Source organism: Erithacus rubecula, assembly GCF_903797595.1.
Source record: "Erithacus rubecula genome assembly, chromosome: 14".
NCBI classification, from domain to species: Eukaryota; Metazoa; Chordata; class Aves; order Passeriformes; family Muscicapidae; genus Erithacus; species Erithacus rubecula.
In genome coordinates this window covers 18,311,372-18,337,392 of record NC_136666.1, presented here as the reverse complement: position 1 = coordinate 18,337,392, position 26,021 = coordinate 18,311,372, and the positions used below count along the sequence as shown (strand labels likewise).

At 48.8% G+C, this 26,021-nt stretch overlaps 1 protein-coding gene across 2 annotated transcripts in view; it reads left to right on the top strand.

Moving 5' to 3' along the window:
• Positions 1 to 26,021, top strand: part of ITGA11 (integrin subunit alpha 11) — a 39,906-nt gene that overhangs the window by 8,392 nt on the left and 5,493 nt on the right. For both annotated transcript variants that reach the window (XR_013775900.1, XM_079318275.1), the window contains exons 3-23: positions 2,208 to 2,317; positions 3,302 to 3,393; positions 4,649 to 4,763; positions 7,065 to 7,192; positions 7,723 to 7,871; positions 8,786 to 8,930; positions 10,147 to 10,312; positions 11,583 to 11,653; positions 12,036 to 12,180; positions 13,586 to 13,734; positions 13,916 to 14,056; positions 15,191 to 15,394; positions 16,061 to 16,191; positions 16,658 to 16,824; positions 18,423 to 18,562; positions 19,384 to 19,494; positions 20,032 to 20,117; positions 20,993 to 21,194; positions 23,203 to 23,301; positions 24,381 to 24,457; positions 25,463 to 25,552. Coding sequence is in view for 1 of the 2 variants with exons in the window: in XM_079318275.1 (XP_079174401.1) it covers positions 2,208 to 2,317; positions 3,302 to 3,393; positions 4,649 to 4,763; positions 7,065 to 7,192; positions 7,723 to 7,871; positions 8,786 to 8,930; positions 10,147 to 10,312; positions 11,583 to 11,653; positions 12,036 to 12,180; positions 13,586 to 13,734; positions 13,916 to 14,056; positions 15,191 to 15,394; positions 16,061 to 16,191; positions 16,658 to 16,824; positions 18,423 to 18,562; positions 19,384 to 19,494; positions 20,032 to 20,117; positions 20,993 to 21,194; positions 23,203 to 23,301; positions 24,381 to 24,457; positions 25,463 to 25,552 (2,718 nt within the window). In the remaining variant the exon portion in view is untranslated. The remainder of the gene's footprint in view (positions 1 to 2,207; positions 2,318 to 3,301; positions 3,394 to 4,648; positions 4,764 to 7,064; positions 7,193 to 7,722; positions 7,872 to 8,785; positions 8,931 to 10,146; positions 10,313 to 11,582; positions 11,654 to 12,035; positions 12,181 to 13,585; positions 13,735 to 13,915; positions 14,057 to 15,190; positions 15,395 to 16,060; positions 16,192 to 16,657; positions 16,825 to 18,422; positions 18,563 to 19,383; positions 19,495 to 20,031; positions 20,118 to 20,992; positions 21,195 to 23,202; positions 23,302 to 24,380; positions 24,458 to 25,462; positions 25,553 to 26,021) is intronic.

The window sequence follows — 26,021 nt, the reverse complement described above, 5'->3', positions numbered from 1 at the left end:
GTGTGAAGGTGAAAAGATTGGGAAAAGCCAGGAATGTCTCCTTGCTATGGTGGGATGCTCCAGTTTTCTTGGGTTATTTGGATATTTTGGGATAGCTCATCCCAAATACCTGATTTATTTTTTTTTTTTTAAAAAAAGGAAAAATCCAGGATTTCTAGCCTGAGTTTCCAACTAAAAGAAGAGTGGAGCAGCATCCCTAAAACCACCTTCCAAACAGCTGGAAAAGCCTTTTCCCAAGCTGCCAAGTTTCCATGAGAATTTGACAGCTCCAGCTGATGAATCATTCCCATTTAACCGAAAAAGGGAAAACAATCCCATTGTTTTTTGGGAGACAAAAATTCCGGCTTCGGGAGCTCCACAGCTGCTCCACATTCATGGCATGTTTGGGTTTCCTTTGAGCTCCTGGAATGGGGGGATGGGATCCCAAAGGGATGATCCGACCCCAAATCCGCTGTTTTTTTTGGGAATGTGGGAATATTAATGGAGGGAAAAGTCTCTGAGAGGATTTGCTGTGGGATGAGGGGCACATCGAGCTGGAGATGCCCCCAGAAATTAATGAAATCCCATTTATCCAAAATCCCTTTGGGAATTGGGAATTACTCTGGCAGATCCTCATTTTTTGAGGAGTTCCCACCTTTATTCCTCCTCATCCTCAAGGTTTTTCCATTCCCCTTCCCCATCTTCCACCTTTTCCACCCTCTCCACAACCAGTGTGGGAAACCCTCAGGAAAACTAACAAATTCCCAAAAAACCCCAGATTTTCCTGGATGCTGTTGAGGATGTTGTGAATTCCCAAATGAAGCCATAAGACAGGAAGTGCTTCCATGAGAATCTTTGGATTCAGGAGCTTTTCCTTGGGTGAGCAATTCCAGTTTGGGGGAAAAGAATGGAGATGTTTGTCTTTGGAGCAGCAGCATTTTTAAGGAATGACAATTCCTGGTCTAACAGGGAACATCTGTGCTGGTGGCTTTTCCAGCTGCCCTGTGGAACAAAAGAGCTCCTGTTTATCTGGAGATCCAGACTGGGATGGTTGCATCCATAGGATTTTTGGGAAGCTAAAAAAGAAATTTTAAAATCCCATTTATTTTGGGAGTGGGAGTTGCCATCAACTCGTGGTGCTGAGGATTTTTGGGATAGCCTGGAAAGAAGGGATGGATTCCTCAGGTCCTGTGCTCTTCCTGCTTTTTTTTTGGGTTGCTGGGGTTGGAATGTTGTGGTCAAGAAAAAGTGGGGAAAGTGTTTGGATGTCCCAAAAATATCCTGACTGGGAGTTGGTGTCCTTACTGGGGAATGGGATTTAGTAGTTCCCTTGTTTTGGAGAGCAGGAGAATTCCCAATGTCCACTGGAGATCCCAATGTTCAGCTCCCAATGTTTGGAACCAACCCCAGCTTGGAGAAAATTCTCTTTTCCAGGCTTTTCCCTGGGAAAATTCCATCCCAATTTCCTCACCCACCACTGGAGATCCCAACATTCAGCTCAGGGCTGTGCATAAATCTCCAGGTTGGAGCAAATTCCCTTTTCCAGGATTCTCCCAGGGAAAAAATTCCTTGTGGATCCCAGTGGGATTTACTGGAAGTGCTCCACCAGCTCCCTGTTATTCCTTCTGGTCCTGCTGGAATCCTGCATCCACTTCCATGTCCTGGGGATGTCCTTGGAATGGAGTGGGAGAATCTCTACATCCATGTCCTGGTGATTTTCTTGGAATGGAGTGGGAGATATCTCCATATCCATGTCCTAGAGATGTTCTGGAATGAAGTGGGAAATGTCTCCATATCCATGTTCTGGAATGATGTGGGAGGTGTTACAATATCCATGTCCTGGAGATGTTCTTGGAATGATGTGGGAGGTGTCCCTGCCCATGGAAGGGGTTGGGATGAGATGATCCATGAAGTCCCTTCCATTCCATGACCCTGTGGAAAAGCTCCTCCCTGGGCAATCCATGGGCACCTCAGCTGATCCCAAGGGATTTGGTGCCACTCTGGAGTTGCTTCCCTGCTCCTCCCTCCCTGCCAGGAATCCATTCCTTGCAATGAATTCCAGAATCCCAGGAGCATTCCCAGCTTTTTTGCTGCTCCAGCAGGAAGAGAAGGAGCAGCTCTCCTTCTGTTGAGGTTGGGACCTCCTCCTGCCGCTCCCAAATCAGGGAATTGTGGCTGAGGAATCCTTTTTCCCGGGGGATTCCCTGACGGATCCGTGTTTTCCACAGGCTGGTGGTGGGAGCTCCGTACGAATCCAACGGGCAGCAGAAAACTGGAGATGTCTACAAGTGTCCAGTGCTGAGTGATGGCCACAGCAACTGCACCAAACTCAACCTGGGTACGGCATTCCAACCCCAGACATCCCAAATCATCCCTGAAAAACGGGATTTTGGGAAGGAATTCCCCCCTGGGAAGGTGGAATTCCCAGAGAAACCCTTGGATCCCTGGAAGAGTCCAAGGTGGGGTTGGATATGGTGGAAGGTGGCACTGGATGGGCTTTAAATTCCTTGCATCCCAAATTATTCCATGATTCCCAGTTTGCTTCCCAAAGTGGGAGCTCTGGCTTACAGGGAGATGCATTTTCCAGAGGAACAGCTGGATCAGGATTTGGGACACAGCTCAGTGGGGTTTAGGATTGACAGGGCTGCCCTGGGGGCTGTTCCAAATTTTTGGGATGTGTCATGGAATAAACAGGGATTCCCCGGCTTGGGAATCCAGGATGAGGAGCTGATCCCTCTAAGGGATTTCCTCCTCTCCATCTTCCAGCTTCATTCCCAAAAAAATTTTCTTTCCTTGGTTGTTCATGTAGGAAAAAACCCAATTCTCCCAATTTTTTTTTTTTTTACCTTCCCCAATTCCTCTCCAGCAGAAAATTCCAGCTTGCTCCAGAGATTCCGGGGGGCATTCTGGATTTCCTGGGAATGTCCCTGATCCCAATCTCTCTCTCAAGAACAGGGGACACTGGGGTTTTTTTTCCAAATTTTTTCTCATCTTCCAAAATTCCAGAACCTGGGGCTCTGCCTACAGAGATTCCTCTCCAGCAGAAAATTCCAGCTTGCTCCAGAGATTCCGGGGGGCATTCCAGATTTCCTCCTCTCCAGCTCCCAGCCTCATTCCTGAAAAATTTCCTTCCTTGGTGGTCTATCTAGGAAAAAAAAAAAAAAACATTTTCCCCATTTTTTTGCACCTTCCCCAAATCCCCAAAACCTGGAGTTCTGCCGGCAGCGATTCTTTCTGGCACACAATTCCTGGTTGATCCAGAGATTCCAGGGAACATTCCAGGTTTCCTGGGAATGTCCCTGATCCCAGCCTCTCTCCCAAGGGCGGGTGACACTCTCCAACGTGTCGGAGCGCAAGGACAACATGCGCCTGGGGCTGAGCCTGGCCACCAACCCCAGGGACAGCAGCTTCCTGGTGAGCAGCATTCCTGGGAATTTGGGAGGTGCTGGGGGGCTCCTCTCCGGGGGTTTGTGTTTAGGGAATGTTGGGAGATTTATGGGGATTTGTTGGTAAAGTGGAGTGAAATAGAAAAAATGTAATAATGGAGTGGAATGGAATGGAATGGAATGGAATGGAATGGAATGGAATGGAATGGAATGGAATGGAATGGAATGGAATGGAATGGAATAGGATGGAATGGAAATAGGATGGAATGGAATGGAACAGGATGGAATGGAATAGGATGGAATGGAATAGGATGGAATGGAATGGAACAGGATGGAATGGAATAGGATGGAATGGAATGGAATGGAATGGAATGGAATGGAATGGAATGGAATGGAATGGAATAGGATGGAATGGAATAGGATGGAATGGGATGGGATGGAATGGGATGGAATGGGATGGAATGGAATGGGATGGAATGGAATGGGATGGAATGGAATGGGATGGGATGGGATGGGATGGAATGGAATGGATTGGAATAGGATGGAATGGAATGGGATGGGATGGAATGGAATGGAATGGAATGGAATGGAATGGAATGGAATAGAATAGAATAGAATAGAATAGAATAGAATAGAATAGAATAGAATAGAATAGAATAGAATAGAATAGAATAGAATAGAATAGAATAGAATAGAATGAAATAGTTAAAAATAAAATCAATGAAATAAATAAAGCAGTTAAAAATTAGGGTGAAATGAAATAAAATGGCACATACAATATATATTAAATACATAAAGAGATGTACTATGTTATAAATATCTCCTACAGTATATACATGATAAACCTATAAAACATGTAAATATTTATATATCCAAATATTTTCTAAATGTATTTTTATCTGGTAAATATTTTATAAGTATATATTCTATTCTATTAGTAGGGTTATAATCAAATGCATTATAAATACATAATATAAAGAGTTTTATTTATTAATTTTAATCCTTTGATTCATTTATTCATCCATCCATTTATTATGGAATTATGGAATCCATCCACTCATTTATTATGGAATCTCCACCTCTGCAAGTGTCCACCAGCAGATTGGAGAAACCTTGGAATAATCTTCCCTATGGAGTATTTCCAGGGCTGGAATGAGATTTTCCTATAATTAACCCATAATTCCGTAATTGCCTGTTTCCCGCACCACCTCCCGCATTCCCGGGGAGCAGCTGGCGGGTCCTGGATCGGGATGCTCTGGAGCCATCCCGTGTTTCTCCCGCAGGCCTGCAGCCCGCTGTGGTCCCACGAGTGCGGCAGCTCCTACTACACCACGGGAATGTGCTCCCGAGTCAACGCCAACTTCCGCTTCTCCCGGAGCGTGGCTCCGGCCCTGCAGAGTGAGATCCCTGAGGAGATCCCTGAGCCGATCCCTGAGCCAATCCCTGAGCCGATCCCTGTTCCAATCCTTCCTCTGATCCCAGCCCCAATCCCTGAGGAGATCCCTGAGCCGATCCCTGAGCCGATCCCTGAGCCGATCCCTGTTCCAATCCTTCCTCTGATCCCAGCCCCAATCCCTGATGAGATCCCTGAGGAGATCCCTGATGAGATCCCTGAGCCGATCCCTGATGAGATCCCTGTTCCAATCCTTCCTCTGATCCCAGCCCCAATCCCTGAGGAGATCCCTGAGGAGATCCCTGATGAGATCCCTGAGGAGATCCCTGATGAGATCCCTGAGCCGATCCCTGATGAGATCCCTGTTCCAATCCTTCCTCTGATCCCAGCCCCAATCCCTGATGAGATCCCTGAGGAGATCCCTGATCCGATCCCTGAGGAGATCCCTGATCCGATCCCTGAGCCAATCCCTGATCCAACCCCAGCTGAGATCCCTGAGCCGATCCCTGCTCTGATCCTTCCTCTGATCCCAGCCCCGATCCCTGATCCAACCCCGGCTCCAATCCCAGTTCCAATCCCAGCTCTGATCTCAGCTCCAGTCCCAGCTCCAATCCCTGATCCAATCCTGCCTCTGATCCCAGCCCTGATCCCTGATCCAGTCCTGCTCCGATCCCTGATCTGATCCCTGTTCCGATCCCTGTTCCGATCCCTGCTCCCATCCCTGCTTCAATCCTGGCTCTGATCCCTTATCCAATCCTTGCTCTGATCCCTGATCCAGTTGCACCTCTGATCCCAACTCTGATCCCTGATCCAATCCCAGCTCTGATCCGAGCTCCAAATCCTGCTCCGATCCCAACTCCAATCCCAGCTGTGATCCCTCATCCAATCCTTGCTCTGATCCCTGATCCAATCCCTGTTCCAATCCTTGATCCAATCCCAGCTCCAATCCTTGATGCAATCCCTGATCCAATCCCTGCTCTGATCCCTGATCCAATCCCAGCTCCAATCCTTGATCCAATCCCAGCTCCAATCCTTGATGCAATCCCTGTTCCAATCCCTGCTCTGATCCCTGATCCAGTCCCTGTTCCAATCCTTGATCCAATCCCAGCTCCAAACCTTGATCCAATCCCTGTTCCAATCCCTGCTCTGATCCCTGATCCAGTCCCAGCTCCAATCCCATCTCCAATCCCAGTTTGGCTGCACAAAACAAAGCCCTTACTGACAGGAGTTAAATATGTTGGGATTTGGAGCCAGGATTTTATTTTGGAGGGTTTAAATGAAATTTCCTGGCTTTCCTGGAGCTGGGAAGGTTTCCCAGAAGCCTTTCCTGCTCCTGGGAGCTCCTCATCCCATGGGATGTGATTCCCCAGCTCCAGAACCCTTCAGGGCAGAGAGATAGGCTGGGAAAATGGGATCTGGGGGGGATCAAGGCAGAAAAGGCAGAGCCAGCACCAAATTCCCAGGGCATCAAAAGTGGTTTGGTAAGATGGGATTTTTAGGATCAAGGCAGTAAAGGCATCATCAAATTCTCAGAGTCACTTTCCTCATTATGTTCCAGCCCTCACTGCAAAGGATAATTGGGATTTTTGGGAGTTTTAGGAAGTGTTTATTTAGTGGGAGGCAGGCTCATCTCCCTGATTATTGGGATGGGGATGGAGGCACACAGAGGATCCCAGTGATCCACGGGTGACTCCAATCCATGGATCCTTCCACCCATAAAAACCCACAGGGTGAAAGAGCAGCTGCTAAATCTCCAAAATCCAGGATCATCCTTTTGCAAGGAACGCTGTAAAACACCAGCAAGGCTGAGATGATCCTGAGCAATTTTCCCCACTGGAAAAAAAAAAAAAAACAACCTTAAATCCTTCCTGCTCTGGCTGCAGAGCCGAGCCCTGGGGTCCCCTCTGGGGTTTTTGGCTGCCTCAGAACTGAGGATTTCATGGGGAGGGAGGAAATGCCCGCCTTGTGTTCCATGGCAGGGCTGGGAGTGACTCAGGGATCAGGAACGGGCCCGGATCCTGCTCCTCTTTGAAGTGTGGAATGATATTAGGGATCAAATTCCAAAGCTGAATCCCAAATGATGCTGCTGGGTGTTATTCCTAGGAAGTGATCCCATCTTTTCTCGGCAGAGAGAGGATTCCTGTGGTTTCTCCCCACCCTGCTGGAGCCCCAAGTTCTTCCCCAAATGATTGAAATCCAATTTTTTCCCCCTGAGAAATCTTAAGAGGAAGTACCTGTCTGGAAGTGAAGCCATAAATCTGCACCTTTGCAAGAGGACTTTTAATAAATCCCTGGATTTTCCACAGGATGCCAGACCTACATGGACATCATCATCGTTCTGGATGGATCCAACAGCATTTATCCGTGGGTTGAAGTCCAGCACTTCCTGATAAATATCCTGAAAAAGTTTTACATCGGTCCTGGCCAGATCCAGGTGAGGCCCTGAACTGTTTGTGTCATCCCAGGGACATTCCCAATGTCCCTTTTCTGTCAAGATGCTGGAATTTGTCCAAATATTGAGATTTTTAACTAATTCCATGGGAAACAACACTCCTGTGTCCCTAAGCTATGGAGTAATCCCACATCCCAATGAGGACAGGGAGGATAAAACCCCATGGAAAGGAGCTCTCCATGCTCTTGCTCTGAGTAATCACGGGTTGATTTAGGCAGGAATTTGGAGCAGGATTTAAGCAGGAATATCCCAAATTTTCCCAAATAACCCAGTTTGCTCCCACCTGGAGACGCTGTGGCTCCAAACTGGCACAGTGGGGTGTGGCACACCTGAATCACCCCAAAACCTGAGACCAGAGCAGAGGGAAGAGCCACAAAATTGTGAATTCTGAATAATCCCACAGAGGGAAAACAGGGAACGAGCAAGCGATGGAATTTTAACGCCAGCTGGTGATTCCATAAAACAAGACCTTATTTTATCAACATTTTTGGTGTCATTCCCATCATTCCCAGGTGGGAGTTGTCCAGTATGGAGAGGATGTGGTCCATGAGTTCCATCTGAACGACTACAGGTCTGTGCAGGACGTGGTGGCAGCTGCCAGTCACATTGAACAGCGAGGGGGCACCGAGACCAGGACCGCCTACGGCATTGAGTTCGCCCGGTAAAACCCCTCCCATTCCCAGGAAAAACTTCCAATCCTCATTTTTTCACCACCTCTCCTTCCCTCTCCCTTTGTTGTCCTTGCTGCTTAAAAACGGGGGGATTGCCAAGGTTCAGAGGAAAATGTTGTTTGTGGGAAGTTTTGCCAACGGTGCTTCCCAAAATTGCTCTGTCCTCGTTTGTGGCTGGAGCAGACTCTGGAATTGTGTCTTCTCCCTGGGATGAGCTCCCAGATCCCAAATTCAGCCCCAGGAATTGGAGCTCTCCAGGAGATCTCCAGGAAATCTCCAGGAAATTTCCTGGAAATCTGCTGGAAATCCCCAGGAAATCTCCTGGAAATCCCCAGGAACTCAGGACAGCTCCATCTCCTCCCTTTCCAGGGACAAATCTTTGCTCCTACACTTTTCCCAAGCAGTATTCCTGCTGCAGATCATGGAATTTGAAGTTGTCAAGGCCACCCCTGACCGTGTCCCAGGTGGTTTTGAAATCCCTGCAGGAATTGCAATTCCAGCACCACCTTGGGCAACTCGGAAAAATTTTAGATGAATCCTGGCCAGATCTGAGCAAAGTCCTGAATGATTTGTGTCACACAGAGTCCCCAGCCCTGCTCAGCATCCCTTTCCCATAAATACACTGGAATTTGGGACCGTGCTTTGTCCAAATAGTGGGATTCTGGCAGAGGTGGAGAACTGGAGGAAGAAATTTTACTCACAGCGCAAACTCCGCTGGTTGACTCAGGATCCGTTCCCTCACCTGATTTTGCTGAATTAACGCATCTTTCCTAAAAAAAAGCAGGGGAATCCTCATCCCAAAGCATTTCCTGAGGGTTCCTGCCCCTCCCCGAGGATGGCTGGGTGGGCGCGGAGCCCCCGGAGCCGGCGGGGTGAGCAGCCCGGGGCATCTCTTCACTTGCAGCTCGGAAGCGTTTCGGAAAGGTGGCCGGAAAGGGGCAAAGAGAGTAATGATTGTCATCACAGATGGAGAGTCCCACGACAGCCCAGACCTGGAGAAGGTGATCGAGGACAGCGAGAGGGACAACGTCACCAGATACGCCGTGGCGGTGAGTGAGGGAGGGCACTCTAGGGGTGGGGGAGATCCTGCAGGGCTCGGTGGGGCTCCAGGGATCCCAAAACACCAGGGCAGGCCATTCCCAATGCTCCTGGAGAATTCCAAGGGGTCCTGTCCATTCCAACTGCTTCTGGAACATTCCAAGAGTTCCCGTCCATTTCCACTGCTTCTGGAACATTCCAAGGGGTCCTGTCCATTCCTAATGCTCCTGGAGCATTCCAAGGGTTCCTTGTGTCCTCCAGGAATCCCAAAACACCAGGGCAGGCTGTTCCCAATGCTCCTGGAGAATTCCAAGAGTTCCTGTCTATTCCCACTGCTTCTGGAACATTCCAAGGGGTCCTGTCAATTCCCATTGCTCCTGGAACATTCCAAGAGCTCCTTCTGTGCTCCAGAAATCCCAAAACACCAGGGCAGGCCATTCCCAATGCTCCTGGGGAATTCCAAGAGTTCCTGTCCATTCCCACTGCTTCTGGAACATTCCAAGGGGTCCTGTCAATTCCCATTGCTCCTGGAACATTCCAAGAGCTCCTTCTGTGCTCCAGAAATCCCAAAACACCAGGGCAGGCCATTCCCAATGCTCCTGGGGAATTCCAAGAGTTCCTGTCCATTCCCACTGCTTCTGGAACATTCCAATGGGTCCTGTCCATTCCTAATGTTCCTGGAGCATTCCATGGGCTCTTTGTGTGCTCCAGGAATCCCAAAGCATCAGGACAGCCCATTCCCACTGCTCCTGGAAAATTCCAAGAATTTGTGTCCATCTTCAATGCTTCTGGCATATTCCAAGAGGTCCTGTCCATCCCCACTGCTCCTGGAGAATTCCAAGAGCTCCTTGCGGCTGATGCTTCTTTTGGGATGCTCTGCTCAGGATTCAGCTGCTGGACCTGGTGCCAGGAATTCCATGAGGAATGTCCAGCCTGGAGGAATTCCAGCAGTTCCTCAGTTTGTTCCCACAAAATGGTGTCAGATCCAAGGATGGGGCTTCCCCCACTAGATACCCTAAAGGGTTTTGGGACGGTTTTATCCATCCTGGGAAAATGATCCCAAGCAGCTGCTGACCCCATCCCTGGACGTGTCCCATCTTGGACAGGGCTTGGAGCAACCTGGGGATGGAGGAAGTTATCCCTTCCCGTGGAATTTGCAATCCCTTCCAACCCAAACCACCCAGGAATTCTAATTCCATGGAACTCCCACATTTTGCTCCCAACCAGGTCTTGGGTTATTACAACAGGAGAGGGATCAACCCTGAGGCTTTTCTGAACGAGATCAAATTCATTGCCAGCGACCCTGATGACAAACACTTCTTCAATGTCACCGACGAGGCAGCACTCAAGGACATTGTGGATGCCCTGGGAGAAAGGATTTTCAGCCTGGAAGGTGAGGGGTGCTCCTCCCTGGCACATCCCACCCTGGATCTTTTTTTTTTTTCCCTCCAATTTTGGATGTAGTTTCTGCAATAAAGCCTAAAATCCTGCTTGGAGTATCTTCAGATTTAAGGAAATGTCTTTATTAGGAGAGGCTGCATCCTTCAGATATCAGGAGAAAAGATCCTTTTTCCAAAGGACACACCTCGTTCCAGCCACTGGAATTCTGGTGGCTTTGATTTTTTACTTTTTATAGAAAACCTTAGAGATTTGGTATGGGGGGAATTTGGGCGTCGGTGTCTTCCTCATCCATCAAATTCCAGGGTTATAAACAGGAAAACCCACACACAGGAGCTTCCTGGGGTGCCAGACATCAGGAGATTACAGGAATAATGTTGGGATTTCGAATTTATTGGCTGAAATTAAATATCAGGAAATATTTCTGTCTTAAATGTCAGCTCTTGTGACAACTTTGTCGCTCTCCCAAACTAAATTTATCCGAATTTCAGAGGAAAAATGCAGCCTGGAATGCACAACTGGAACAGGAGATGGAGGGCTCGCACTGGGAATGAAACATCTTGAATTTGGGGGATTCTAGCTCAAACCAGCTCACAGCTCCCCACAAGTTTCCCAGTTTTCTCTGTCCACCCTGGAGCTTCCCTGTGGAAGTTGCCCTGGATGAGGAATTCTCCCAGTTGGAATTAGGAAGCAAAAACCTCCCAGTCCCCATTTTTGGGTGATCTTGCTCTGCAATGGGAGAAGCTGCACCCCAGCAGAGCCCCCAGACCTCCTGAGGTTGTGGAATTGGGGGATTTAGGGAGAAATGGGATCATCAGAGGGACCTGGAGCTGCTGGAGTGAGACCAGAGGAGATCCCAGAGCTGCTGCAAGGGTGGAGAGCTGGGAATGTTCACCTGGAGAAGGGAAGGATCCAGGGAGAGCTCAGAGCCCCTTCCAGGGACTAAAGGGGCTCCAGGAGAGCTGGAGAGGGATTTGGGATAAGGGATGGAGGGACAGGACACAAGGAATGAGGGGAAAAGTAGAGATTTAAATGGGATATTGGACAGGAATTCTTGGTTGAGAGAGGGTGGAGAGAGGGTGGGATGGAATTCCCAGAGAATTCCCTGTGGCTGCCCCTGGATCCCTGGAATTGTCCAAGGCCAGGTTGGAAATGCCCAAGGCCAAGGAAAGGTGTCCCTGCCCAAGGAAGGGCTGGAATGGTATGGGAGCACACTAAACACAAATTCCTTTTTTTTTTTTTTTTTTTTTTTTTTTTAACCAAAGGAACCAACAAGAACGAGATCTCCTTTGGACTGGAAATGTCCCAGACTGGATTTTCATCCCACGTTGTGGAAGTAAGAGAGGAAACTTGGGATTTTTGAGAGACTGGGATTTGGGACAAATTACTAATTATAAAGTTAAATCATTAACAAGAGGATAAGGGAGGTGTTGGGAGACCTGGGAAATTCTTAGGATCTGCAGCAGCTCCTCCCTCTTGGGAAGGACGTGCTGGGATATCCATGGAAAAAGTGTTTGGGAATTTCCTGGCAAGAAAAACCCATTGGAATAAAAAAAACCCCAAAAAACAGGAATAGGGTGGAAATGCCCATTCCAGCTTTTTTAAAACCCTCCAGCATTCCAGGTGTTTTTTGGAAGAATGATCTGTGTGGGATCAGAGGGATGGTATCGCCTCTGCTTGGGAGGAAATCCCATCAATCCACTGCTGTTTTCCCACAGGACGGGATCCTGCTGGGAGCAGTGGGAGCCTACGACTGGAATGGAGCTGTCCTGAAGGAAACCAGCAGTGGGAAAGTCATTCCTCTGCGGGAATCCTACCTGCAGGAATTCCCTGAGGAGCTGAAAAACCACGGAGCATATTTAGGTGGGAAATCTGAACAATGTCTCCACTGGGAAAATTTGGGATTTTCTCCTTAAAAACAGGATATTCCTCGTGGGATGCAGCACAGGAGCATCCTCACCTGGGAAGAGCCTGGCTGTGGGGCACAAATTTAAATTTAAGTTTGATTTAAATTCAGGAGCAGCCCAGCCAGCTGCGGGTCGTCCACAGCTTTTCTTGGAAGGGTCTCAAAGCTCTGATGGAATTTCATGCCTAGGCAGGAAATACCTGCTGGGTTAATCCATTCCATGTGCAGCCACTGGAGCTCTGGAATAAAAATATCAGCCCAGACTGTGAAATGCAGCCTCTCCTCGGAGAGAAGTGGGATTCTGTGGGATCAGCACCTCCAGGGTCTTCTCTGGGAATGTGGACATGGGGTGACAGCAGAGTGTCCCCCAGAACTGGGATGGCTGTGGGTGTCCCATGGGAATCCCTGTGGAAACTCATCTGGGCTCATTGTCCCACTGACTGGAGGGAGAAATCCAGGAATACTCAGGAATCTCTGGGATGATGCTTGGTTTAGGAATATCCCTCCAGGAGGGGTGTTTTTAGGGAAAGAGGGACCAAAATTCCACTGGATGTGATTCCAGGGAATGTGATTCTGTTTCAGTTTTGAACCCCAGAATCCTGGAATGATTTGGGTTGGAAAGGAACTTAAAGCTCATCCATTCCACCTTTTCCTATATCAGTTTTCTCCAAGCTCTGTCCAGCCTTGGATTGGAACATTCCAGGCACGGGGCAGCCACAGTTTAAACCTGATTGAAAGTGGGATTTAAACCTGAGCCTGAAAGTTCAGGAATCTGGATTTGGGGTTAAAACCTGGGATTTGGCAGTCCAAGCTTTCTATTCCTACAAAATTCCATCTGCAGCTATGGAAGTGCTGCAGCCCAGTGGGTGATCCCAGTAGGAAAAAGGGATTGCTTGTGGTCATTGGATTAGGCAGGGTTATTTTCATAAGAAGGAGTGGTTTTGATGGATTCATGACTTTTATTGGACTGGGAATGTTGACATCAAGCACAGCAAAGCTTTTCCTGCCTGGAGTTCCTGGAGCAGCAGAAGCTGCAACTCCCCAGCACTCAGCACCTCATGAGTGTCTGTCCAGCATGATGTGACCCATGAAACAAAACACTCAGAAGTCCAGGAATTGCAGGAATTGGATTCACCTTTGACAAAAGAAGGATTTGCACAGGAAGTGCAAATCGGGCAGCGCCAAAACTCCCGGCACAGCTCCGGCTGTGGCAGCGCTGGCATCCACCTGGGTGATTTCATCTTTGTTAAAATCCAGGTTTTTCAGCTTCCCTTTCTGGGAAGCATCCAGAGCTGTGTCAGCAGCCAGGAAAGCAGATCCTGGGAGCAGGCAGGGGATTCTCACTCTTCCATCCCTTTCCAGGCTACACCGTCTCCTCCGTCATCTCCACCCAGCACGAGCGCATTTACGTGGCGGGAGCACCACGGTTCAACCACACGGGCAAAGTCATCCTGTTCAACATGCACAGCAACAGGAACCTCACCATCCACCAGGCCCTCAAGGGAGAGCAGGTAATTCCAGCCAGGAACGCTTTTCCCCCATGGAAAAACCAACCTTGAGTTTCCCAAGTTGGAACGGCTCGGCGGCGCCGTGGACATGCTGGTGGTGGATGTCCCTGTGGATCCTGGGGGTGATTCCAGGGATTGTCCCAGGGATGATTCCATCATTCCCAGCCCATCCTGTCTCCTCCAGATTGGTTCCTACTATGGCAGTGAGATCAATTCCCTGGATGTGAACGGTGATGGCGTCACTGACGTCCTGCTGGTGGGAGCGCCCATGTTCTTCAGCGAGGGCAGGGAGAGGGGCAAGGTCTACGTGTACACCCTGCAGGGGGTGAGTGGCACCCAGAACATCATCACTGTCATCATTATTATCATCATTATTATCATTATTATCGTTATTATCATTGTTATTATCATCGGCATTATCATTGTCATTATCATCGTTATAATCGCCATTATCAATCATCACCATTATCATCACCATTATCACCACCACTATTGTTATCATCATCATTATAATCATTATTATCATCATTATTATCATCATTATTATCATTATTATGGTTATTATCATCGTCATTATCATTATCATCGTTATAATCACCATTATCAATCATCACCATTATCATCACCACCATTATCACCACCACTATTGTTATCATCATTATTATCATCATTATTATCATTATTATGGTTATTATCATCGTCATTACCATTATCATCGTTATAATCACCATTATCAATCATCGCCATTATCAATCATCACCATTATCACCACTATTATCACCACCACTATTGTTATCGTCATTATTATCATCATTATTATCATTATTATTATCATTATTATCATCATTATTATCATCATTAAATATTTATTCTTGTGGAATTTATATTTATTATTAAATGCATTATTAATATGGAATATTTCTTTATTATTGCTATTATTATCATTATGGAATATTTATTCTTGTGGAGTTTGTATTTATTATGGAATCTATCATTAATAAGGAATAGTTTATTATTACTACTATTATTATTGGATATTTATTATTATTTAATTTATAATTATTATGAAATCTATTATTAATAAGGAATATTTTTTTATTACACTGCTAGTATTATGATGGAATATTTATAGCTGTGGAATTTATATTTATCAGGGACTTTTTTATTAATATGGTACCATTATTATTATTATTGTTGTTAACAATAATAATAGCAATAATAGTAATAATAATAGTAATGATAACAATAATAATAATTTATTTCTTTAGGGTGCAAAGCAGAAGTGGGGCTGGCTGGGAGCTCAGGGCTCCAAAATCCCACATCCCTGGGAATACTCCCACCTCCTCCCTTGGGGAATCCCTCCCACATCACTGCACCATTCCCTCGACCATTTCTCCTCTTTCCAGTCCTGCTACTGCTGCTCTGGGAATTGTTTCCCTTCCTTTTTTTCCCTTGGCAGAACCTCTTTGTTCCCAGCGGAGCCCTCGTGGATCTCCAGAGTTACCAAAATTCCCGTTTCGGCTCCTGCATCGCCGCCGTTCCCGACCTCAACCAGGACTCCTACAACGACCTGGTGGTGGGGGCCCCTCTGGAGGACGAGCACCAAGGAGCCATTTACGTTTTCCTCGGGTTCCAGGAGACCATCCTGAAGAAGTACAAGCAGGTGGAGCTTCCCTGGGTTTGGTTTTCCTCATCCCCCACGGGAATAAATATCGTTTGTCGCTGTTTTAAGCGCTGATGGAGCAGGGAAAATCCAGACCTGGGTTTTAGTTATTTAATTATTTAAATAGTAATTAAGTTGTTTAGTTATGGTAATTATTATGGGCAGATATTCCCTCTTTTGAGGCATCCAAGACAAAATGTTGGAATTCAATCCATGGTGGAGTTCCCACTCCTGCTGGGATTTAAGATGTGTGGCACTTGGGGACATTAGTGGCCTTGGCAGGGGGGGTGGTTGGACAATCTCAAATGGCTTTTCCAACCTAAATTATTCCATGGAACAGCGGGGAAAAATCTTGAAATTTGAGGCTTGTACAGCAAGAGATTGCTATAGATTTATTGTGTATATATATTGTAGATTTATTGATTAATTATAAATTATTTATTTATTTATTACACTTCTGATAAACATTAAATAGGGCGAATCCAGGAGAAATTTTTCATGGTGCCTCCAAAGAGAAACTCCTTTAATTCCCTAGAAAACCACGTTCAGCCCAACCCCCTGGGATGGGGAATTTTCAGCGGCCAGGAGGAGCCAGCCTGGCAAACCCTTGGCAGGCAGGGCTGCTCCTGCTGGAATCCAGCCTGGACTGTTCCCATTCCTTTCCAGAGGATTGCAGCCGCTGACCTCGCTCCAGGCCTGATGTATTTTGGATGCAGCATCCATGGGCAGCTGGATCTGAACCAGGATGGGCTCGTGGACTTGGCCGTGGGCTCGTTGGGCAACGCCGTGCTGCTCTGGTGAGCCAGGGATCCTCTGGTGCCATCCCCTCTGCCCAAATCCAGGAAAAAACTGATCTTCCAACACCCCAAACCATTTTCTTAAATAACCACCCCCTGTCTGGCAGGGCTGTGGGATCTCAGTACCCTCAGGCCCTAAAAAGATGATGGAGTTGATGTTGAGCTTCATCCATAGTTCTCCAGAAGTTCCAAAATAATTTGTGGGGATTTTTGCAGGGTCCTGATTTAATCAGAGCAACATTTTCAAATGTCAATTAATGTTTGGGGAGCCCCTTGAAGCTGTTGGGATGGAGGATGGCCGTGCCCAGCTGAGATGGGTCACCCTGGGCTCTGCTTGGAGTCGACCTTCGGTCTTCCCAACTTTCTGCAAAAAAGGAGTGACAAAGTCAAACCTGGAGCTGTGGGAGACTCCAGGATACCCCATCCCGAGCCAGAGCCCATCCTGTGCCCTCTCCCCACCCCACAGGTCCCGCAGCGTGGTCCAGATCAACGCCAGCCTCCGTTTTGAGCCCCCCAAGATCAACATCTTCACCAAGGACTGCAAGCGCAACGGGAAGGAGGCCACCTGCATGAGAGCCTTCGTCTGCTTCACCGCCCTCTTCCTCTCTGCTCACTTCCAGGCTGCCAGCGTGGGTAAGCCAAAATCCCAATTCCTGACCCGCTCAGGATTCTTCTCTTCTCCTGGCTGGATACCCTCAGCATTCCCAGCCTGGCTCTAGAGCAGAGGGTTCATCAAGGGGTGATTCTTCCTTGTGGAAATTAAAGTAAAATCAAGTAAATAAGGAAATGCTACTCGTATTTTAGTCACTTCTAGGCTGACAGTGTGGGTAAGGCCAAAATCCCAATTCCTGCCTTGCTCAGGTCTCTAGCCCTATGGAGAACCCAACTTTTGGGATGGAAATCCAGGAGCTTGGAGGAGCTCATGTGTCCATCTGCCACTTGTGTGTCACTCACATTCGTCCCTATCCCAGCTGAGTCTCTGGTGGTGGCTCTGCCAAAGAAACACCCTCAGGATAAACCCCACCTCACCCCCCAGCTACTCCCTGGGCTGAGCTCTGCTGGGATTTGCCTTTCCCTGCTCCCTGTGACAGGAATGTCACCTCAGCAGGGCAGGAGAGGCTGTGCCCAGCCCATGCTCCGCAGGGCTCGCCCATCCCTCACATCTGCCTGCCAGATGTGCATTTTCCACAACATCCCAGGGGATCTGTGGAGCTGGCCAGCTCTCCTGTTCAACCCTTGGATGGGGCTGTGACCCCAAATCCCCCAGTGGATTCCTGGGAATCAGTGGAGCAGGGAAGCGATGGCAGCTCAGCCCCTGATGTTTTTTTCCTATCCAAGGAAAATCAGAATCCAAAGCCAAAGGAAAAACTCTCATTGCCCAGAGCAAGAGTTTTGTTTTGTGCTGTCAAATCCAGCTTTTTTTTTTTTTTTTTTCTCCCTGCTGCTGATAAAATCCAAGTGGGATTTCCTTATTTATTTGATTTTTATCTTTATTTCCACATGGAAGAGTCATGCCCTGGATGAGTCCCTTTGCTCTGGAGCCAGGCTGGGAGAGCTGAGGGTGTCCAGAAGGAAAAGAGGAGAATCCAGAGAAACCTCAGAGCTTAAAGGGGCTTCAGGAGAGCTGGGGAGGGATTTGGGACAAGGGATGGAGGGACAGGACACAGGGAATGGCTTTAAGCTGAAGGAGGAGATATTTAGATGGATATTGGGAAAGAATTCTTCTCTGGGAGGGTGGGAAGGGGTTAGGATGGAATTCCCAGAGAAGCTGGATCCCTGGCAGTGTCCAAGGCCAGGTTGGAGCACCCTGGGACAGTGGAAGGTGTCCTTGCCATGGCAGGGGTGGAATGAGATGAGATTTAAGGTCCCTTCCAACCCAAAAACCATTCTGAGATTTTGTGCTTCTCCGAAATCCCTGCTTGGTTGGGAATCTCCAGTTTCTTTCCATCAGCAGCACAAGAAGCAAAGTGATTCCATAAACCATCCAGGTGAGGGGCAGGCTCTGATTCCCCCAGACCATCCCAGAAACATCTGAGACCCAAAGAATTCCACCCCTCACAGATTTCACACGGGTCCTTGCCATAATCCATTTCTACAACTCCTCACCGGGAGCAGAAGCGAACGCTTTTCCCAGAACTCTCTGATTTCCATCAGGAAGGAATTTTGCCCCTCTTTGCCCAGGGTTCGGGGTGTGTGTGGCCCCAGGGGCTGAGCTGAGCCTGTCCTTGCAGGGCTCAGGTACAACACGACCATCGACGAGCGGCGCTACTCGCCCCGGGCGCACCTGGACGAGGGCGAGCGCGCGGCGCCGCGGGCGCTGCTGCTGCCGGCGGGGCAGCAGCTCTGCCACAGCCTCCCCTTCCACGTCCTGGTGAGTGGGGAGCAGCTCCAGGCTCCTTCAGCGTCCCTCGCTGGGAAGGGGGATGGATCCGTCCCGCTGGATCCCTGCCCTGCCTTTGATGTGGCCGGGGATGGAGCTGCCAGCACGTGGCAGCTGCTGTGTCCCCAGGCAGTGACATCATCCCAGACTCCACGTGCTGTGTCCTCATCCCAGGGTCAGGATGCTTTTGCCTGCTCCAAAATCAGGATTTTTCCTTTTATCCCATCCCTGTGCCATTAATTTGGGTGTCCCCCTCTGGCACAGCAGGGTCCCACCCCGGGGTGCAGAGCTGGTGGATCCTTCACTCGCAGGGAACAGCTGAGGCACAAACCTGGCCAAACCCAAACATTCCCAGGGAATGAGGAGGATCTGATGGAAGCCAGGCAGGCCAGAGCTGCCAGACTGGCCCAGCCCCAAGCCCCAGCCTGAACTGCCGTGAACTTTTGGGAAATTTGAGGTTGGAGATGGAGCTGGAGCTCATGATTTAGCCTAAAAAAACATCTCCCTTCAGAGCATCCCTCTGCACCTCAGTGCAAGGCTGGGGAGGAGCTCCTAGGAGCTTCCAGAGGGCAGGTGGGATATTGGGATAGAATTCCCAGGGGAGCTGTGGCTGCCCCTGGATCCCTAGAAGTGTCTAAAGCTGGGTTGGATGGGGCTTGGAGCAACATTGGAGATGGGATCTGGTTTTTTTGTTACATCCCAGCCGTGGGTTGGGGCTGCAGGACAGATTTGGGACCTTTGGGGGTCACCTGAGGTGCTGCCCCAGCCCAGGCAGCCCCGGGCTCCTCTGCCACGTGTTCCATGTGCCCCAGGACACGGCGGATTACGTGAAGCCGGTGACGTTCTCCATCGACTACGAGCTGGAGCAGCCCCAGCACGGCCCCATGCTGGATGATGGGTGGCCCACCTCGCTCAGGGTCTCTGTAGGTAGCAGCTGTCACCTCCCAGAGTGTCACTTTGCAAAGTGTCACCCTCCCAAAGCGCCACCCTAAAGGCATCACCATCTCCCAAAGTGTCACCCTAGACAGCATCATCACCTCCCAGTGTCACCCCCAAAGTGCCACCCTAAACAGAATCACCACCTTCCAAGGTGTCACCTTCCAAAGTGTCACCCTAAACAGCCTCACCAGCTCCCAAAGTGTCACTTCCTAAAGTGCCACCCTAAACAGAATCACCACCTTCCAAGGTGTCACCTCCCAAAGTGCCACCCTAAAGGCATCACCACCCCCTAAAGTGTCACCCTAAATGCATTGCCACCTCCCAAAGTGCCACCTCCCAAAGTGTTACCCTAAACAGCATCACCACCCCTAAAGTGCCACTTCCCACAGTGTCACCTCTCAAAATACCACCTCCCCAGTGCCACCTCCCAAAATGTCACCTCCCAGGTGCCCATCCCAAGGCACCAGGGCAGATTTCTCTCTGGAAAGATCATCACTGAGCTGCTCTCATTGTCCCCTCAGGTCCCTTTCTGGAATGGCTGCAACGAGGACGAGCACTGTGTCCCCGACCTGGTGCTGGATGCCCGAAGTGACATTCCCAGTGCCATGTGAGTAGGTGACCCAGACATCCTCTGAGAGTGTCACCAGCTGGGGGTGGCTCCAAAATCCAGCCCCAAGCCATGTTCTGTAAATCCTGACATTGCTGCTCCTTCATCCAGCACCACCACAAGGCTCGTCCCAGCCCTCCTTGAGGGGCTCCTTGGCACTTCTGAGCCTCCCCCTGCTCCCTGCCTGGAAGGAATCCGTGGTTTTTTGGGGAATCCACAAACCAGCTCATACTTGGTGCCATGGTGATGAGCTGCAGGGATATGAATCAGGAAATAGCAGGGAATAGCTGCAAGGCTGGCATTACCCACCTGCCAATTACTGACTGACTCATGGAAATAATTCCGCACTGCAGCTCCGTGGTTACGGAGCTTTTAAAGGTTATCCCTGAATCCACGGGAGGCCCCAGAGGGGCTGGAGCCCCTCTGCTCTGGAGCCAGGCTGGGAGAGGCTCAGGGAGCCCTAAAGGGGCTCCAGCAGAGCTGGAGAGGGATTTGGGATAAGGGATGGAGGGACAGGACACAGGGAATGGGAATGGTTTTAGCTAAAAGAGGGATCAAAGGGATATTGGGAAGGGTGGGAAGGGGCTGGGGTGGAATTGCCAGAGAAGCTGTGGCTGCCTCTGGATCCCTGGAATGTCCAAAGCCAGGCTGGACACTTGGAGCCACCTTTGCTATTTGCACAGGATCTGGTTTTACATCCCAGCTGTGCCGAGCATTCCCAATAACATTTGAGAAAGCGTCGCACCGTTGGCCAAAAATCCCAAAATCATGGACGATGGGAGGAATCCAGAATTCCTCTTTCAGCACAGCAGGGAGAGCAGGGATTTCCACCCACTACCCATGGCTGTAAAATCCAGGGAATTCCCTTCTTGCAGGGAATTCTGCCGGAGGGCTCTGAGGAGGGGGGACTGCTCAGCCTTCAGCCTCTCCTTCGACACCTCCGTCTTCATCATCGAGAGCAGCAGGAGGAGAGTGGCCGTGGAAGCCACGCTGGAAAACCGTGGGGAAAACGCCTACAGCACCGTCCTCAACATCTCCTTCTCCAGGAACCTCCAGTTCGCCAGCTTGATCCCCAAGGTGGGCTCCTGGGGGAGATCCAGGCTTTTCCAGAGGTGCTGCTGAGCTGCAGCCTAAAGCTGAGCCCAAATCTGTCTCCATCCCTCATAAATCAGAGCTGTTTATGGGATCTGTCTCTAAGCACTTCCAGCTCTTTATTTTGGAAATACAAAATCGTTTTGAGTTTTAAGAGCCTGAGCGAAGGTCAAACACAGAGGAAATTATTTCCCTCTATTTTTCTCCTGCTGTTGTTTAAAAATACTCCCTGCACACGGCCAAGTTCCCGTCAGGAACGAGTTTTTGCAGCTGAAAAATAACTCCTGGAAGTAGGAGCTGATCATGGGAATGTGGCTCAGCACCTCTCCATGGAGGACTTTCCCTGGATGATCCCAAGTGTCCCAAAAATCTCACTCCCCCACTCAGTCTTGGTGCAACTCCTCCCTGCTCCCAGAGAGGTTTGGGAATGTGCTGATGCTGCTGAGCAATCCCTCACCCCTCCATGACTTCATCTCCTTTGTTTTTCTCTGAGCCCTGCCAAATCAAAATTGTGGGGCTTGCTGCCCACAAAATAAGAAAAATGCATTTTTTGGAGATTATTCCAAATGAAGTGAGGGGAGCAGGGAAAATCCCCAAGATGGTGAGGAACAGAAAGCACTGGTCAGCAGTGGTGGTTGGGAATATTTGCAGCTGGTCATGGAGGAGTCATGGATAACATGCTCCTGGCTGTCCCTCCTTAAAACAGAGTATCCAGAGGGGATGGATATCTGGTTTTATAAACAAAAAGTGGCCCCAAAAAGTCCATAATTAAATTATAGCAGATTAGTGGGAGGAAGCTCCAGGCTCTTGGTGGTGGCTGGTGCTGGGATATTCCACCTCCTGGGTTTTGGTTATTGCTTGGGTTTTGGTTGGTGGTTGGGTTTTGGTTTGTGGCTGGTTGTAGGTTGCCGCCTTCCTTCATTCATTAGTTTGTTGGCCATTGGTTGGTTGTTGGTTGGGTTTTGGTCATTGATTAGTTGGTTGTTGGTTGGCTGGTTCATTGGTTGGTCCTTGGTTGGTTGGTCAGTCATTAGTTCTTGTTGGTTGGTTGGTTGGTTGGTTGGTGGTCATTGGTTGATTAGTCATTGGCTGGTTGGTCATTGGTTGGTTTTTAGGTGGCTGCTTATTGGTTGATTGGTCATTGGCCATTGGCTGGTTGGTTCTTGGCTGGCCACTGGTTGGTTGGCTCTTAGTTGGTGGCCATTGGTTGATGATTGTTTGGCCATTGATTGGTCATTGGTTGGCCATTGATTGGTTTTAGGTTGGTTTGCCATGCGTTGGCCAGTGGTTGGATGGTTCTTGGTTGATTGGTCACTGCTTGGCCATTGGTTGTTTTTTGGTTGATTGGCCTTTGGCTGATCGTTTGTTGACCATTGGTTGGTCAATAATTGGTTTTTGGTTGTTTTGCCATGGGTTGGCTGCTGGTTGGTTGGTTCTTGGTTGATTGGCCATTGATCATTGGTTGGTGATTGGTTGGTTTCTGGTTGGTTGGCCATTGGTTGATCACTGGTTGGCCGTTGGTTGGTGATAGATTGATCACTGGTTGGCCATTGGTGATTGGTTGGTTTTTGGTTGGTTGGCCATTTGTTGATCACTGGTTGGCCGTTGTTTGGCCATTGTTTGGTGATGGACTGATCAGTGGTTGGCCATTGTTTGGTGATGGATTGATCACTGGTTGGCCATTGGTTGGTGATAGATTGATCACTGGTTGGCCATTGGTTGGTGATAGATTGATCACTGGTTGGCCATTGTTTGGTGATGGATTGATCACTGGTTGGCCATTGTTTGGTGATAGATTGATCACTGGTTGGCCATTGGTGATTGGTTGGTTTTTGGTTGGTTGGCCATTTGTTGATCACTGGTTGGCCATTGGTCGGTTGGCTGTTTTCCCAAACCCAAGGCCCATTCTGAGCCCCTCAGGTGTTCCCAGTTTCCCAAGGAGCCAGCTCCAGGGCTCATTCCCAATTTCCCAGAAACTCCTGTCCCATTTCAGGACGACACCGACATCAACATCGACTGCGCCGGTGACGACAGACTCCCCACCAGGAGGGTGTGCAACGTCAGCTACCCCTTCTTCCGTGCCAAGGCCAAGGTAGGACATTCCCAACTTCCAGCTGTGCTGTCACACAGACCTTCTGCCCCCAGGGTCACATCTGGGCAGCCCTGAACTGGATTTTACTGACAAACTTCTGGTTTCTTCCCTTTTGGAGTTTAAAGGTGTCTTAGGGAAGCTGGGATGGTTGGGATTCTGCCCTGGTGCTCAGAGAGCCCAAAATCCAACCCAGCTCCCTCCAGGTGACAGAATTTCCTTCTAATCCTTTGGAAAATTTAATGCTGGCTTCAAACCATGGATGAGAACTTTCCTCAGATCATTCCCTACAGAATGAGGCTACTTTTCCATGCTCTGAGCTGCCTCTGGATCCTGCTCAGAGCCAGTGGGTGGTGGCATCCTCCAAACCAGTGTTCCCAGTATTTGGGAGGAGCCCAGCTCCAGTTTTTAAAAACCATAAACCCTTAGGAAACATCAAATTCAGGGATAAGGTGGGGGGAAGGAATAGTGGGGAGATCACATGGAATCCCACCTGCCAGCTGTGGGAAAAAGGGACCAACAACAGCAGGATCTGGAGATAAAATCTCCCCAGCTCCCGAATCAGTCTGAAACCTTTCCTTGATTATGATGGATGAGCCTCAGGCACCAGGCTGGGCTTTAAAGCTCCCAAAAATCCCAGTGGGATGCCTGTGGCTGCACGAGGAGCTGGCTGCCCATGACCTACAGGGTTGGGAATGCATCCCTGGGCCATCAGGTAGCCCTGCTCCTGCCAAAACAAAGACAGGCTGGAGATGGAATTTTGGCTCTGGAGCCACGGGAGCTTTAATATTCCAGTCAGCTGTGCTGGCCCAGACGGTTTGAGGTCACTGCAGATGGGACATTTATCACATTTATCACATTTATCCCGTTTTATTGGTGTTGGCTCTCTCCAGCTGCCCTCCCTTCCCTGCAGGGATCTGCTTCCAGAGGGAGATGCTGCTCCCATGGCAGGGCCTGAGAGAATTCCTGCAAATCCTCCCTGCCTGGAGAGGCTGTGATCCCAGTGGGATTGGGAATTGTGTCTCCTGCAGGGCTCAGCACTGGGGATTTTATTCCCCCTGATGTTTTTCCCTTCTCTGCAGGTCGCTTTCCGCCTGGATTTTGAATTCAGCAAGTCCATCTTCCTGCAGAGCATGGAGGTCTACATGGTTGCCAGCAGGTCTGGGGATGCTTTTTCCCTCTGGAATCAGGGAATTATGGAATGGTTTGGGCTGGAAAAAAAACCTCATCCAGTCCCACCCCTTCCCTGATCCCAAAGTGTCCAACTATGAATTCCAGGGATCCAGGAGCAGCCACAGCTTCTCTGAGCTTCCCTTGGGATTCCTCCCTCCAGAGCCAGAGGTTTTCCATGGAATAACCCCATGGAGACCCAGCTGCTCCCAAACTTGGCTGTTTTCCCAAATCCTGTGCTCCCAAACTCAGCTGGTTTTATTTATCTGGATTTTTCTGTACCTGCTGGGCTCTGCTGGATCTCCAGCCACTCCTGCTTGCTCATCCATGCCCCAGAAATATTTCCCTAGAAAAGGATTTCTTAATAATTTTGTAAAGTTCTCCTTACTCCCCATTTTCTGCACAGGTAAAGATTTCCCACTGGGAAATGTGGGAAATCCTGCAAAAAAAGGGGAAATTCTATAATGAAAGGGGGAAATCCTGCAAAGAAAGGGGAAATTCTATAATGAAAGGGGGAAATCCTGCAAAGAAAGGGAAAATCCTATAATGAAAGGGGAAAATCCTGCAAGGAAAGGGGAAATCCTACAATGAAAGGGGAAAATCCTGCAAAGAAAGGGAAAATCTTATAATGAAAGGGGGAAATCCTGCAAAGAAAGGGAAAATCCTGCGAAGAAAGGAGAAAATCCTGCAAAGAAAAGGAAAAATTAAACAAATTTAATATTCATAAATTAAGAATGAATAATTTATTAATTGACTAAATAATTAATAATAATCATTTTTAAACAAAGTCACCAATCATTAGAGCAGAGGAGGATTCCCCTGCACCACTTTAAACTGCTGGGTGGTGACACCTCCCTCCAAATCATTTTCTCCACAAAAATCCCAGAATAAAATCCTGCTTTGACCAAAAAGCAGGAAAGTTCAGCATTCCCAAAAAAATATTCCCGAGGGGATTTGGCTCCTGCCTGAGCCCCTGGCCCTGCTGCTGTTCCAGTGACAGTGAGGAGAAGGAGAGCACCAAGGAGGACAACGTTGCCCACCTCAATTTCCAGCTCAAATATGAGGCTGACCTGCTTTTTACCAGGTGAGAAATTTGGGATGGGATGCAGTGAATTGGGAAAATCCCTTGGGAAAAGCAGCTGGGAGCAGCCTTTAAACTGAGGTTTAATTTGGGGATTTATTGAAAAACCAGGAGCCATAAAAATAAAAAAAAAAATCAGGGGGAGGTTTTTATAAAACTGCCGAGCTGCAGGCAGCTGGGTTCTCCTGATGTTTAAAGGCATGAATTGTATTAAAGAGGTGTGAGGGTGAGTTTTTATGGGGGAAAAATGGGAATTCTTGGAGGTAATAATGGCCATAACAGGTGTTCCCAGTGTCTGGGCTGGTGGCCATCCCACAAAACCATGGGAGGGAAGCTCAGCTGTGGGATGAGTTTGGAATCAGCAGGAATTAAAGTCTGGGAGAGCCAGGGATGAAGGCAGAGATCATTTAGGAAGCTGCTGATGGGAAAATCAGGGATCCCAAAGCACATTCCCTGGCGCTGCTTGCTGGAA